The 15,201-nt window shown below is 41.6% G+C and overlaps 1 protein-coding gene across 2 annotated transcripts in view; it reads right to left on the bottom strand.

The window, feature by feature from the left end:
• Window positions 1–15,201, bottom strand: part of AVL9 (AVL9 cell migration associated) — a 76,116-nt gene that overhangs the window by 37,751 nt on the left and 23,164 nt on the right. For both annotated transcript variants that reach the window (XM_065583741.1, XM_008171204.4), the window contains 4 exons: window positions 14,145–14,265; window positions 7,668–7,753; window positions 1,751–1,822; window positions 294–383 (listed from right to left, as the gene is read on the bottom strand). In XM_065583741.1, coding sequence (XP_065439813.1) covers window positions 294–383; window positions 1,751–1,822; window positions 7,668–7,753; window positions 14,145–14,265 — 369 coding nt within the window. The remainder of the gene's footprint in view (window positions 1–293; window positions 384–1,750; window positions 1,823–7,667; window positions 7,754–14,144; window positions 14,266–15,201) is intronic.

Here is a 15,201-nt window from a genome sequence, read left to right as displayed (position 1 = left end):
GTATCACCTATGAAAATGCAATACATACAAGAATACATTGATTAAAGAATGTTTCACAGATGTATTGGAGCATAAGCTTTCGTGGGTGAATACCCACTACGAAGTGGGTATTCACCCATGAAAGCTTATGCTCCAATATATTTGTTAGTCTTAAAGGTGCCACAGGACTCTCTGTTGCTTTTCACAGATCCAGACTAACATGGCTACCCCTCTGATAAAGAATGTTTATAACTTAAAATCTATGGTCATACACATGGGGCATTATACTGTATTAGTATATACTGAAAAGTTACCTTAAGAATTGAAATTTGTGAGAAGTCTTTTTCTTCAAAATAAGCATGAGTAATGAGCTGTAGCTTTGCTTGAAGTAATCCATACAAAGGCTTGTGGACAGAGAAATGGACATGTTATGTCATAAATGAAAGGCAGATGAAAAAAGTACATTTGTTGCTGGTTTCCAGTTCCAGTGTCCTTCCTCCATACCCCCCAACTGTCCTTGTATTCTAATACAGATCGATACCCCACTAGATGGAAGTGTAATTTTTAAAGACAAAAGCCCTCACTGTGAATTTTAATTAGGTAACAATTTTATCTTGTGTTTCATTAGCAGATAGTGCACATCACTCAATATCCTGCCAGTAGTGTTGTGGGGATAGAATAAGCGGGAACTTTCCTGCTTCATCTTACTCATGCAGTTGAATTCATCTCTCAATAAAGAATTATTTTCTCTGCCTGTAAAGTGTAGTTGCATAGTCTGACTGTAAAAAGCAGCCTGCATTGCAACATAGACCCCCAGACAACTGAGAGGTACACCCAATATATTCTGAAGACACATCATATTTCACATAACATACTACACTAACCGCTAGAAAAAAGCTTCATTTCACAGTTGTCCATTGCTAGGTTTTTCATTATCTGATAACTTACTAGTAATTTTATAGTGTATCACCGTGGATATATCTACACTTCAGTTGGAGGTATGGTTGCAGCAGGGGCTGGCATCCCATGCTATCTTAAATCTAGCTAGCAGTGAAGACACAGTGGCATGGGCTAGCAAGGTAAGTACATACCCAGGGTCCCCAGCATGCTCGTACAGCCTGCACTGAAACCTGTGCTATCATGGTTTCACTATTTTTAGCCATAGTAGCAACACTAAAGCTAGCATGGATACATATACTGAATGGAATATACAATTACCGATAGGCTTCTTGGAACAATTATTAAAAATGCAAATAGATCATATCAAGACTCACAATAAAGTACATGCATTTTTCCATGCAATGTAGTTGTAGTCCTGTCAGTCCCAGGATATTGGAGAGACAGGTAGGTGAGATAATATTTTTTATTGAACTGACTTGTGTTGGTGATAGAGACAAGCCACACAGAGCTCTTCTTCAGGTCTGGAGAAGGAACTCCTAGTGTCACAGCAAAAGCTGGGAGTACCTTTCCCAAACCTGAAGAAGAGCTCTTTGTGGCTCAAAAGCTTGTCTCCCTCACCAACAGAAGTTGGTCCAACAAAAGATATTACCTCACTCACCTTGTCTCTCCAGTTGAAGAATTATAACAACATTTGAGTACCTTGGCCTTCTAACACAGCTGTGATTTCAATGCTCATTTTGTTACATTTTAAAGTGTTTCTAACAAAGAACATTTAAAATAATGAAAGTTTCCAAACAAAAATTTGTCAAACCAGTTTTCTGTATGTATTCTTTAAAAAAAAGAAGTTTGTCTTTGTTAGTTGCTCTCTTACCAGCTGACTTAGAACACAGACACTTTTCTGTACCGTTTCTCGGGTGACATCTGCGTGCCGCACTTTCAGTGCCTAAGAAAAAAAGTATTATATGTAAAAATATTGTATGTATTTTAAAAATTATTTTTAAAGCCAGTTACCAGAAAACCACTACTGATCAAAACAAAACCCAGAATGTGCTATTTGAGAATTGGCCTACCCAGTGGTATGCAAATGACATTTTTAATAAGGTATGCAACAACTTTTTAGATGACAGATAAAAAGATTTTTTTCTAATGTACAGACTGTGATTAATAAACCAAATACATTTTTGCCAAATACTAGTAAGCCAAATATAATGAAACCTGAGACTATACTAATACACGATTACCTAACATTTCTACTGAAATTAAAAATCCGTTCTTCTATCTTTTGTAAGAAACTCCTCAGTGACAAAGTCATAAAAATCTGGTAAGCTGCCCAAGTACCTAAGCAGTTCCTTTTCGATGGTCAGTGAAACCAAGCTGGACAGGTGTTTGCCACTCTGGGTGTTGCGTGTAAATGTCTAAATGCGCTTTAAAGTTGAAAAAAGATCTTTCCACTGTGGCTGCAGAGTAGGGAATAATCAGAATTAAGGTAGCCAATTTGTTGACTTTAGAGAAGCAAGTTTGTAAATCCAGCACATGAATAGTTCTATACAAGTCACTTTTCTCTTGCCACTGTTATCATTTGTCCACAGCACACAGCTTGGAATGCAATCTACTAATGTCAAAAATATTTGGATAAGATGCTTCTTCCAGAGATTCAAGAGCATTAACCAGAAAATGTGTCTGGAATTCCTTTAATTGTTTTGGATTCAGCAATTGTACAAATTAAAGTTTCTCTACACTTTCAAATTGTACAATAACTATTCTCTGACATTGTCAATAACCTCAAAGGAGAGATGTTTATACGTTGCTTGGCCTTCACTTGCTCTTTTTTCCCTTCAACGTTCACATACACCTAACTCCGACACCTCTTTCCAAAACTCGTCAAAAATTTGTTGCTTTCGACTAATTTGCTCTAACGTCTCAGAAGACTGCTGAATACAAAACTCAATATCATACATCTTGGTTTGAAGAACATGAAACATCACTTCTGTCACTTCAAACATGTTGTAGAGGCAAAGGAGAAACACAAACTGAAAATTATCAACCACAGTCAGCAAACCCATGGCTAAGTGAAAAGACTGAGCATCCGAAGCTACTGGATTCTGCACCACACTTTTGAAGAGTTCAGTCAGAGCTTCTCTGCTCATTTTACAATTTGTACAAGCCTTGAATGAAAATTCCACCTTGTGGTACAAACAGAAGGCTGTCTCTGTTTAACTAGGCTTCCAAGAAGTTCAGTCCTTTGAAGATTGAGAGGGGAAAAAAAACCCCACAGAGATTCCTTCTACGTTTTTGAAGAAAATCAGTCTGCTACTGTTTGCTGCAAAATTGAGGACAAGATTTAAAACACGGACATAGCAATGAACAAAAAGTGCACAGAGAAACTTTTCATGAACACGTTTCTGAGCCTACCTATGTTGCCTGCCATTACTGCTGCACTGCCGTATGTCTGAGCTACAAACCTTGTCAACAAATTTAAACTTCTGGCACACAGTTTCAACATGCTGGCAAAGGTCAGCTGCAGTTCGATTGTTGAGCAACAAAGTGTTCAATATCACCATTCTTGGTCACATAATGCAGTACAGTCAAAAGCTGGACTCATTGGGACTATCTGACGTTCCATCAAGTAAAATAGCAACAAATGGTGTTTCCTCAATTTCTTTGGCAATGGCATTAAGTTGGATATTACTTACTGCTTTGATGAGGTTATTTTGAATTGTTTGATGTTCCAGAAAATAAAGTAGATGGTTCCCAAATGCTGCTAAAAGGATCAAATTCCCTGACTAATTCTAAGGTTTCTACATAATTGCCCCGATTCAGGAAGTCATCCATTTAGTTATCCCTACAAAACACCAGCTCTTGTTCTCTGAGATTAAATAAAACATAAATTAGTCTTTGCAAAGAGCCTGATTCTGACAGTCTTTTTATTGTGTTGTCTCACAGCACTTCTCCATAGCTTATCTAACTGAAGATCAGTGCAAGCTTGTCCAAATGTTCGTAACTGTATACAGCCTGCTAGGTGTTGCTGGCTACTAATGACAACCACAAGCTTTATAATGGTTCTTTAGGTCATTGTATCCTGCCTTATTCCATACATTCTTTTCATTGATGAAAAGTAGACAGGGTCAGTAGTATAGCTTGTTTGTTTTCACACACTCACAGATCCATTCACATTTGTACACAGCTTCACTGAAATACAGGGTATGTCTTCACTACCCGCCGTATCGGCGGGTAGCAATCGATTTATCCGGGATCGATATATCGATCCCTGAACGCGCTCACCGTTGACTCCGGAACTCCACCAGAGCGAGTGGCGGTAGCGCAGTCGACGGGGGAGCTGCGGCCGTCAATACCGCGCCGTGTGGACCCCAGGTAATTTGATTCAAGATACTTCGACTTGAATCGATCTTGGATCGATCCCCCCCCCCCAGCGTAGACCAGCCCACAGTTTCAGATCACTAATTACAATTTTGGTTTGGGCTTCCATTATTTATAATGTCTGTTTCTGTTATAGTCTCTTGCACTAAATGAATTAGTGAACAAATTTGGCACGAAACTTTCCATCCTGATGAGGAGTTGACATTGCTAGCTCTGTTCAATCACAGACGACTCAATTCTACACTTTCATGCCTGAGCTACTTTTTCCAGTGCACAGCTGGTCAGGAAGTCATCTGCCTACAGTAATGTTGCCTAGGCAATGTGATGTAACTTGGAGCACTGCACGCCTTGCCAGCAAAACAAGACAACAGCCGACATGAACAGATTAATTACATGCAAGGCTTTCACATGCTTGTAGAATAAAACATTTTTTGTGAATTCTGAGGCATGCAATGCATGTGCTGCATACATAGACAGCACACCACTCGGCCTAACTCATTGTTGTCTATGGCCCCCCCATGTTGCTGTCACTGAAACTTCAATTGACTTCAATGGTGCAGTATCAGACCTTAAGGCAATATGCTTTACAACACTACAAATAGTCAGAACAATTGGTCACAGTTGTGTTCTTAACTCACTGCGCAGACAGTAGTTGCAAATAGAATCATAGAAATGTTAAGCTGAAAGGGACCTCAAGAAGCCATCTAGTCCACCTGCACTCCCCCATGCTGAGGCAGGACTACGTATACCTAGACAACCTCTGACAGATGTTTGTCAAACTTGTTCTTAAAATCCTCCAAAGATGGGGATTCCACAGCCTCCTTTGGTAACCCTTATAATTAGAAAGTTTTTTTTTCTAAAATCTAACCTAAATCTCCCTTGCTGCAGATTAAGCCTATTGCTTCTTGTCCTACCTCTAATGGACAGGGAGACAATTGATCACTGTAACAGCTCTTAACATATTTGATGACGGTTATCAGATCGTCCCCCTCAGTCTTCTTTTCTCAAGACTAAACACACACAGCTTGTTTTAATCTTTATACGTGTAAGTTTTTTTTAAATCTTTTTATCATTTTTTGTTGCTCTCTTCTGGACTCTCTCCAATTTGTCCACATGTTTCCTAGCACGTGGTGCCCAAAACTGGACACAATACTGCAGCCCTGGCCTCGCCAGTGCAGAGCAGATTGGAACAATTATCTCCTATGTCTTACATATGACACTCCTGTTAATACACCCCAGAATGACATTTGCCTTTTTTCACAACTGCATCACAATGTTGTCACATATTCTATATGTGATCCACTATAACCCCAGATTCTTTACTGGGAGAGTAGTTCCTAGCCAGTTTATTCTCCATTTTATAGTTGTGCATTTGATTTTTACTTTCTAAATGTATACTTTGCATTTGCCTTTATTGAATTTTATCTTGTTGATTTCAGACCAATTCTTCAATTTATCAAAGTCATTTTGAATTCTAATCCTATCCTCAAAGTGCTTGCACCCCTTCCAGCTTGGTGTCATCTGAAAATTTTATAAGCAGAGTCTCCATTCCATTATCCAAGTCATTAATGAAAATATTAAATAGTACTGGACTCATGACAGATCCCTATGGAGCTCCACTAGATATGCCCTCTCAGTTTGACAGTGAACCACTGAAAAGTACTCTGAGTATAAGTTTTCAACCAATTATGCAACAACTTTATAGTAATTTTATCTAGACCACATTTGCCTAGTTTGCAGAGTATTACACTGAGATGACATGCACAGTCTTTGGTACTGAAGACTGTTTAAAAGGCACCAGCATAAATAGAAGGCAGTGGGATGGGGAAGAAACAGGTATGTTTAGCTCAGGGTGATTTGACAAGCAAAAGGCCACAACCTCTCCCTCCTCCTTCTCTGACACAATACCTATACAAAGGGACCAGTTGAAAAGCTTTGGTCTGGAAAGAGTGTTTCATGCTTGGGCATTTTCTTCTAGCCAGATGTAAATGGAAGTGGCAACACCTGTGGAGTCAGCTGCTCTCTCAGCTAGAACAAATAGTTCTAACATTTATCAGCAGGGCTAGAAAGGGTAGAGGCAGAAACCATATAGCCAAATGATTCTCTTATATTGTACAAAACAACAAGAATGTGGATTACAGCCCACATATCTATCAAAAAGCCAGATTGGGCAGAATGCTGAAGTTGTTGCTACATAAAACACATATTGCTTTATATTCCACTTGTTCCAAAACAGTTCAATTTAAAATCTATTTACCCTCTTAATGGTTAGTAAACAGCAGAAACTGTAATCAGCAGTATAATAAAACTAAGTTAAAACAACTATACAGTTAAATACAGAGAGACTTTAACCACAGGATACCACAATAATTGCCTATTGCACAAATACTGAATAAACCAGAGTCAATACAATAATAATAATAATAATAGAATTGCAATTATGCATTTAATATTGTAAAGTTGATTCAAACAAGAATTAATAAACAGACTTTAAAAGTAATCCAAATGTGATTGGGGGACAATATAAATAAAGTACACAGCATGTCATTTAAGACTTCTGAACATAAAAGTTATCCAGAACTCCTTCTAAAAACTATTAGACATTCAAGGTTGTTGCATGTCATTGGAAAGGTTATTATACATATTTTAAAATAAGTCTGTAATAACATTAGAGAGTAATTATAACTACAAACATTGTGAATTGTGCCAAGATTTTAAAAAGTGATGGGCACAATATAATATATCAGATCAAGTACAAGACAATTTCCTCAAAGAGTGGGACAATACACACTACAACCCCCTTTCAGTCCTTATAGCCCCAAAATATTTCCCTGAAAATGTAACTGGTCTGGACAATAGAGAACTACATTTAATGGAAAACCAGTGCAAAAGAGGATTTTGATCCACCTTGAAAATTTACTTTTTTCAAAGGAGACCAATATCTTTTCTGGAAATAAAGGAGATACATGAAGGAAGAATTTGTGTGTCTGTGCAATAGACAATAGAGGTACCCAAAGATCTTTTAAGGGCTGTTACTGGAATAATTTAAATCTGCTTTCAGCAAGGAGTTCCACTTCCCTGGCAATATAAATTCTTAGCTAGCCTGACAGATTCTTCCAGCCTACTTCAGCTTCTGGGAGCTCTTGCCTGGTAGATTCGCTGTAACCAAAACATATAATGGGACGTGTAAGGAGACTGACATGAACCACAATGTTCCTGGTCATGAAAGAAAAAAGACTTCTTCAGCTCTAAAGGTGCCTACTCTGCAGATTCATCGGTTTTAAGGCCAGAGAGACCATTCTGATCAGATAGGGTTGATCTCTTGTATAATGCAGGTCAGAGAATTTCACCCATTCATTTCTGTATCAAACCTACAATTTTACTCTTGTATATTTGCAACTATAAATTACCTTGGCTTCAATCTGCCTATAGCATGAGACACCATATATTGTGGTTCGATCTCCACATCTTGGGGGCAAGTGGAAAAACACAGTATCTAAGAAAGGAGAGAAAAAGCTTCATCAGTCACCAACAGAACGATACATCAACATTTTGTATTTTCAGCTCTATAGTCATCTTTTTCAACATTACTCTCATTTACAAAAGCCTTACTGAAGAAATTGCACTTTCTACCAGCTCTACCCTTTTGTAAGTAGCGCTGAAGTCTTTGTGTCTAAATCTGACTAAACTGTTCCAGTAACTAGTAAACAACTCACTTTCTCTCTGTGCAAAGGTGCCAAATAAGCAATATTTATGCTATGACATGACAAAGGGTACTAAAAAAAGAGCTTTTCATTAAAGCTGCAGGGTTTACTTCAAAGCTAGACAGTGTTTAATAATTATGCAAACAGATAGATATATTACTGCCACTAACTGTTAATTGCTAATTTATAGATATAGCAAAGGCAAAGCACTCGTTAGAAGAATTCTGTTTTGCAGTTCACAACATTTCACTATGAAGTGAACCCTGTCTTGAGAGTGACTAAAATTGGTTACTGACTTTATAATAATGAAATGAAACAGAACTGTACTTAAAAATATGGAATAGTCTCTTGAGGAAAGGAGTTAGGTACTAAAAACGGTCAGTCCTTTTTACAGATTTCACTGCATTCTAAAGAGACTGGCTAAGGGTTTAGTAGAATTTTTAATAAATGTCTCTCCAAGCCAATAAACAAGTAGCCTAATTCCCCATTTCACTGGACACTAGTAACTCCTACACTGTGAATTATTCATAACCTGCACAGGAAAACCAGGCCCAATATGTTATAGTAAATTTACGGTAATCTTATTTTGAAATACATTTGGTAATTCCAACTTAAATCTTTAGTGTGTTTCTGGCCATAAAAACCCAAGGATATATACCTAACAGGTTTAGTTGCTTTGTTGCTATACTAGCTTTGAAGCAATCTCTCTCACTTCAAAATATGCACTAATGACCTGTTGCTGTGGTAATGAAATGACAGAAAGTCAACTATTTAGCTTTCATACATAGGGCTGTGGCACTGAGCCAATGTAGAAACAACTTCACTCACCTGGTCCTACTTCCTGCTTTAGAATGCACTCAGTAGATCATTTGATATTTAATTATACAGAAATGAAACCAAGTCAGGACCCAACACAGAGTCAAGGAGTGGCCTTTTACTGATGCAAAGATAAATTCTTTTGATACCACTCCTATACTTTTGCTACCAATTCCAGATGAAATACCTCTAAAATTTAGAGGGTCAATTTGAATTAGAAACATAACAAAACCCTAATTAAAAGTAGTATCAGGGTATTTTTGTGATTTTACAATTTCTTCTTTTAAAAAGTTTTCTTCTCCCCTGTTGCTGTGCAGAGAAAAAACGGTTTCTCACCTTCTCGTAAGTTTTGTTCTTCAAGATCTGTTGTTCATGTCCATTCCAATCAGGTGTGCGTGCACTATGTGCACGAAAGCTGGAAGATTTTCCCCCTAGCAGTATCTGTAGGGTTGCCTGGGTGCCCCCTGGAGTTGCAACTTCATAGCGCCCAATATAGGGCCTTGCCGACCCAACCCCACCTCAGTTCCTTCTTGACGGGTACTCCGACAGAGGGGTAGGAGGGAGGGTATTGGAATGGACATGAACAACACATCTCAAAGAACAGTTACGAGAAAGTGACTAACCGTTTTTCTTCTTCAAGTGCTTGTTCATGTCAATTCCAATCAGGTGAATCACAAGCCCAAGTTCAGGAGGCAGGGTCAGAGTTGTCCACCTATTGGAGTACCGCTCTACCAAAGGCTGCGTCGTCTCTGGTGTGCTAGGTAATCGCATAATGTGCGGCGAAAATGTGTATGGAGGACCACGTTGCTGCCCTGCATATTTCCTGGGTAGGAACCTGAGCCAGGAAAGCTGCTGAAGAAGCTTGTGCCCTAGTGGAGTGTGCAGTGATTGGAGGGGCTGGCACCCGTGCCAGGTTGTAGCACTGTCGAATGCAGGACGTGATCCACAACGAAATTTGTTGGGAAGAGATTGGAAGACCCTTCTGTCCGCCACAGTCACAAACAGTTGAATGGGCTTCTGGAATGGTTATGTTCTTTCGATATAAAAGGCAAGTGCTCTGTGGACATCCAAAGAGTGAAGCCTCTGCTCCCTGCCGCTCGAGTGCGGCTTAGGACAGAACACTGGAGGAAGATGTCCTGGTTGATGTGAAACTGGGAGAACCTTCGGGAGGAAAGCTGTACGAGAGGTAGAGCAGGGAGCACACCGCCAGCAGTTCAAAAGGCGGTGCCGTCAGTCTGGAAACGACCAGGTTGAGGTCCCAGGCTGGGACCAGCTGCCTGACTTCCGTATATAACCTGTCGAGACCTTTGAGGAAACGGTTGACCATAGGGCTGGCAAAGACTGACCAGCCCTCTGAGCCTGGATGGAAGGTAGAGATGGCAGCCAAGTGAACCCTTATTAACGACATGGACAGCCTCTAATGCTTGAGATGGAGAAAATAGTCTAAGTGGCACAGAGATGAGTGTCGGGGATGAATGATGCAAGTGGAAGAGATTTTCAATCTGGTCAGCGCAGCAAGGTAGGTAGCCCTGGTGGAGGGCTTTCTACTGCCAAGGAGGACTTGTCTAACCGGGTCCGAGCAAGAGAGCTCCATCGGGTTCAGACATGGAGCTTCCATGAGGTGCAGAGACTTGAAGTTTGGATGCTGAAGCCGACCGTGATCCTGAGTTAGTAAGTCTGGGAAGAGCAGCAAGGTGACTGGAGCTTCCACGGACATTTCCAGGAGTGATGTGTACCAGTGCTGGCGAGGCCAGGCTGGGGCTATCAATATCACCGAAGCTTGTTCCCTCCATATCTTGAGGAGCACCTTGTGAATGAAAGGGATAGGTGGAAACATGTAGAGAAGATAGCCTCCCCATGGGGAGGCAAAACGCGACCGCAATGGAGCCCGGGCTGTGATTCAGGAGGGAGAAAAACTGCTGGCACTTCCTGTTGCGTCACGTGGCGAACTGGTCTATCTGGGGAAAACCCCACAAATGGAAGATTGCGTTTGCAACGTCTGGGCAAAGGGAACATTTGTGGCCATGGAGTGACCTGCTGAGATAGTCCGCCAACTTATTCTGTATTCCAGGGAGGTACGATGCTTGCAGATGTATCGAATGGTCTACACTGAAGTCCCATAGCACAGGGGAGAGAAGCATGCACCCCACTGTTTGTTGATATAAAATATCACCATGGTGTAGTCTGTCATATCTGATATACATCTCTCTGTCATGTGTAAGCTCTCTGACACGGATGTGGAGAGCGAGTTCTGCCTGAGACCAGAAACCTTGTGGCCTGAGGTCTTCCAGATGTGCTCCCCAGCCCAAGGCTGACACATCCATCACTAGTGAGAGGGATGGCTGGGGGCTGGTGAAGGGGACTCCTGCACATACTACCTATTGGTCAAGCCACCACAGGAGGGAGTCGAGTACCAGGCGAAGCAGGGTTATGATCCAAGCTGTCCCAGACTGGCCGATACACTAACACTAGCCACGACTGAAGAGGTCGAAGTCTGAGTCTGGCATGCTATACTACATAAATACAAGCTGTCAGGTGTCCCAGGAGTTTCAGGCAATTCCTTCCTGTGATGGTGGGGAACTGCCTGAGACCTCATACAATGTTGCTGAGGGACGGAAGCCTTGCTTTTGGGAGGTATGCCCTGGCTTGTGTCAAGTCCAGTACTGCCCCTATAAACTCTATCCGCTGAACCAGGGACAACTTTGATTTCCCCTAGTTCAGAAGGAGGCCCAGTTTGTCGAACGTCATTCTTATGAAGTCGACTTGTGCCTCCCCTTGAGACCTGGAGCTGCCCCTGATGAGCCAGTCGTCGAGGTACTGGAACACCTGTACGTGCCACCTGTGCAGGAATGCAGCCACGACTGCCATGCATTTGGTGAACACTTGAGGTGCCGCTGCCAGGCCGAATGGAAGGACTGTGAACTGGTAGTGGGTGTTGTTCAACTCAAACCTGAGGTATTTTCTGTGGGACAGAATTATTGCTATGTGAAATTATGCGTCCTTCAAGTTAAAGGTGGCATACCAGTCTCTTCGATCCAATGAAGGGCTGATGGAGGCCAAAGAGACTATGCGGAACTTAAGCTTCTTCATGAACTTGTTGAGCTCTCGCAGGTCTAGGATGGGCCTAGGCAAATAAGGTCCTGCACTGCCTCAAAGTCTCTGTAGTGGAAGGGAATTCAATGTCCCGGTCATGACAGTCTGGAGAATGGTAATGGGCCGGACTCGATTGGACCTCTTGCAGGGCAGGAGTCGACAAGCCCTTAGGAGGCACCAGGCCTGAAGCAGGCTGGATGGGCTGAGGCCTCCCTGCCACTGGCTCCTTAGGCTTAGGAGGGGGAGAGCGTCCCCTCTCCTGCTTCTTTTTCTTCTCAGGCACCGGGGACGAAGATCAGTGCCTGCCAGAGGTCTTATGTTTGGCGCAGTGTCGGTGCCGGGAGTTCTTAGCCACCTTTCTTGGTGTTGGCTCACGCGCCGTCGGCACCGGTGCGCTGCACAAAGAGGAGGCAGCGCTCGGCATGGGCTCCGCTGATCCAGGGTTGGACTGCAGACGGAGTGCTGCCTCCATGAGGAGAATTCTGAGTCTCTGCTTGCAATCCTTAAGGGTCCGCGGCCGAAACCCCTTGCAAATGCGGCACTTGTCATTTGGGTGACTCTTGCCGAGGCACTACAAACAAGAAGTGTGCGGGTCACTCTTTGGCATCACTTTCCCACAGACTTCACATAATTTGAACCCCGGCGACCAAGGCATGCCCCCGTGTTGGGGAACGAAACGGGGGGGAGAGACAGAAACTTAGAGACACTACTAACACATAATCTAACTATATAATAATAATAAAATATATGGAGATATACCTATCTCATAGAACTGGAAGGGACCTTGAAAGGTCATTGAGTCCAGTCCCCTGCCTTCACTAGCAGGACCAAGCACTGATTTTGCCCCAGATCCCTAAATGGCCCCATCAAGGATTGAACTCACAACCCTGGGTTTAGCAGGCCAATGCTCAAACCACTGAGCTATCCCTCCCCCGCAACAGACAATGGGATACTGCTAAAGGCACTTGCAATAGCAAGAGTGAGGGAAGTTCCAGCTAGCTGTCACCGGTGGTATGAACGAACTGAGGGGGGATCAGGTCAGCAGGGCCTATATTGGGTGCCATGAAGGCGCAGCTCCAGGGGGCGCCCAGGCCGACCCTATGGATACTGCTGGGGAAAAATCTTCTGGCTGTCATGCACGTGGCGCATGCACACCTGATTGGAATGGACATGAACAAGCACTCAAAGAAGAAACAGACAAATTGACTGTACGTGGCACCACAGTACATAATGAAAAGTACCACAGTACATAAAAAGTACTGTCACAAATGCACAAAGAAAAAAATCTGGAATGAAAAAAAAAATATTTTCCCTCTAATCTTTCAGTTATAGGACCCTTTGGCATTACTTGTAAAAGTAAAACATTTTCAAGTGTTCATTTTAAAGTGATCCCTTTTTCTCCAGCGCCTATAGTGCTATTTTGATACTGATTCAGAATTTGAAACTGAAAGTCCCAGACAATAGGACTTGTGTAAACTGATCCTTGGTTTCTCAGAAAGTTGGTCTTCTTGAGGAGGAAGCATAAAGCAAGATTAAGAGAAAAATTTTAAATAAAATATTTCATTTTTCCATCTATAGACAGAGCAAAACTATCTATAGATATATTTACCTATAGCCTGCTATGCCTTGGCTAAGTCCTAAATATGGCAAAATTATTCTCCCACCTTTTCATTCTGAAGGTCACTACTCTTCATAGCAAGTCCTCCTGCCCTTCTCATTGGTTGGTTCTCACTATATGATTTCTGCAGACTGTCAATAAGGATCTGTAGAACACATTTTGAGAACCACAGATCTATTTAAGCAAAAACAGATTGCTTTGTTCACACACTTTTGAATACTTTTTCTCCCACCTCCAAAAATATTTACAGGATCAGATTTCCTTAATGAAGGTTTTGGGGAGTGTGGGTTATTTTATTTTATTTTATTTTATTTTATAACCATAGGCAAGTGAGGTTGTACCCTTTAAAGGAACCCCCTGTATTGAGTGAAGATTTCCTGCTACTGCATTCTCATGATCAGGGTTCAGTTTAAAAGTGCAAGTATTTTAAGTTGCTTCTTTTTACAGATTCCATTTCTGTAAAATCCATTTCCGCAGTTGTGGACTAAACTACAAAATAAAGATTAATAGAATGCAAGTAGTCAGAAGTCTGGTTAATTAATAGTTCAAGTGTCAGGATTCTTTCCCCCCTAGTAGAAGCACACAGGAGGACCCAGTCTTCAGCTACTGCCACTGATCCTCACTCAGATGCTGTAACCTCATCTTTGCTTTCTTACCTTCTTGATAGTTGTGAGCTCCATCTGGCAAGGCAAGGAAAGGCAAGTATTTCCATTCTTCTGGTAAACTGTGGCTGTCATGTCCTTCTCCTGGGATGAGGGGAGGATAGGAGAATTCAACCTGAAGAAAAAAAAAAAAGACCATGTTACCCAAAACAGAAATACATAGCAACTGCCACACCAGATCAGTCCAGTGGTGCCTCAAGTCTGGAATTCTGTCTCCACTGGAGGCTAGAACCAAGTGCTTCAGTTTAAGGTGCAAGAAATTCCATTGTGGACAACCTGCATGAGGGTCTACATCCTTTATACCATCTACTTGTGGATGATTTCACTACAGTAAAACCTCAGAGTTACGGGAATGGGGGTTGTTCGTAACTCTGAACAAAATGTTGTTCTTTCAAAAGTTTACAACTGAACATTGATTTAATACAGCTTTGTACCTTTACTATGCAGAAGAAAAATCCTGCTGTGACGGGTTGGATCACAGAAACCCCCAGGGGGCTGCCAACTGATGTGCCAAGACTACTTCTGCCCCTGCTTTCCCTGCCAACTTGGGACTCCAGCACCCTATCTTGTTGAGCCAGACACGCCAGTCTGCTCCAACACAGACCCAGGGTCTGAACCACATGCCCCAAAGCTGCAGATTTAACTGAAAGTAGCTTAAGAAGTGTTCCTGTCTTTAACACTCAGATGCCCAACTCCCAATGCAGTCCAAACCCCAAATAAATCCATTGTACCCTATATAAAGCTTATACAGGGTAAACTCATAAATTGTTTGCCCTCTATAAAACTGATAGAGAGGTATGCACCCCCCCCCAGGTATTAATACATACTCTGGGTTAATTAATAAGTAAAAAGTGATTTTATTAAATACAGAAAGTAGGATTAAGTGGTTCCAAGTAGTGACAGAACAAAGTGAATTACCAAGCAAAATAAAACAAAACACCAAGTCTAAGCCTAGTACAATAATGTTTGTAATAAAACTGAATACAGATAAAATCTCACCCTCAGAGATGTTTCAATAAGTTTCTTTCACAGACTGGACGCCTTCCTAGTC

The sequence above is a fragment of the Chrysemys picta genome, chromosome 2 (assembly GCF_011386835.1).
Source record: "Chrysemys picta bellii isolate R12L10 chromosome 2, ASM1138683v2, whole genome shotgun sequence".
Classification (NCBI taxonomy): domain Eukaryota; kingdom Metazoa; phylum Chordata; order Testudines; family Emydidae; genus Chrysemys; species Chrysemys picta.
Note: the sequence above shows the minus strand (reverse complement) of the source record. Positions and strands in the feature narration are given on the sequence as shown.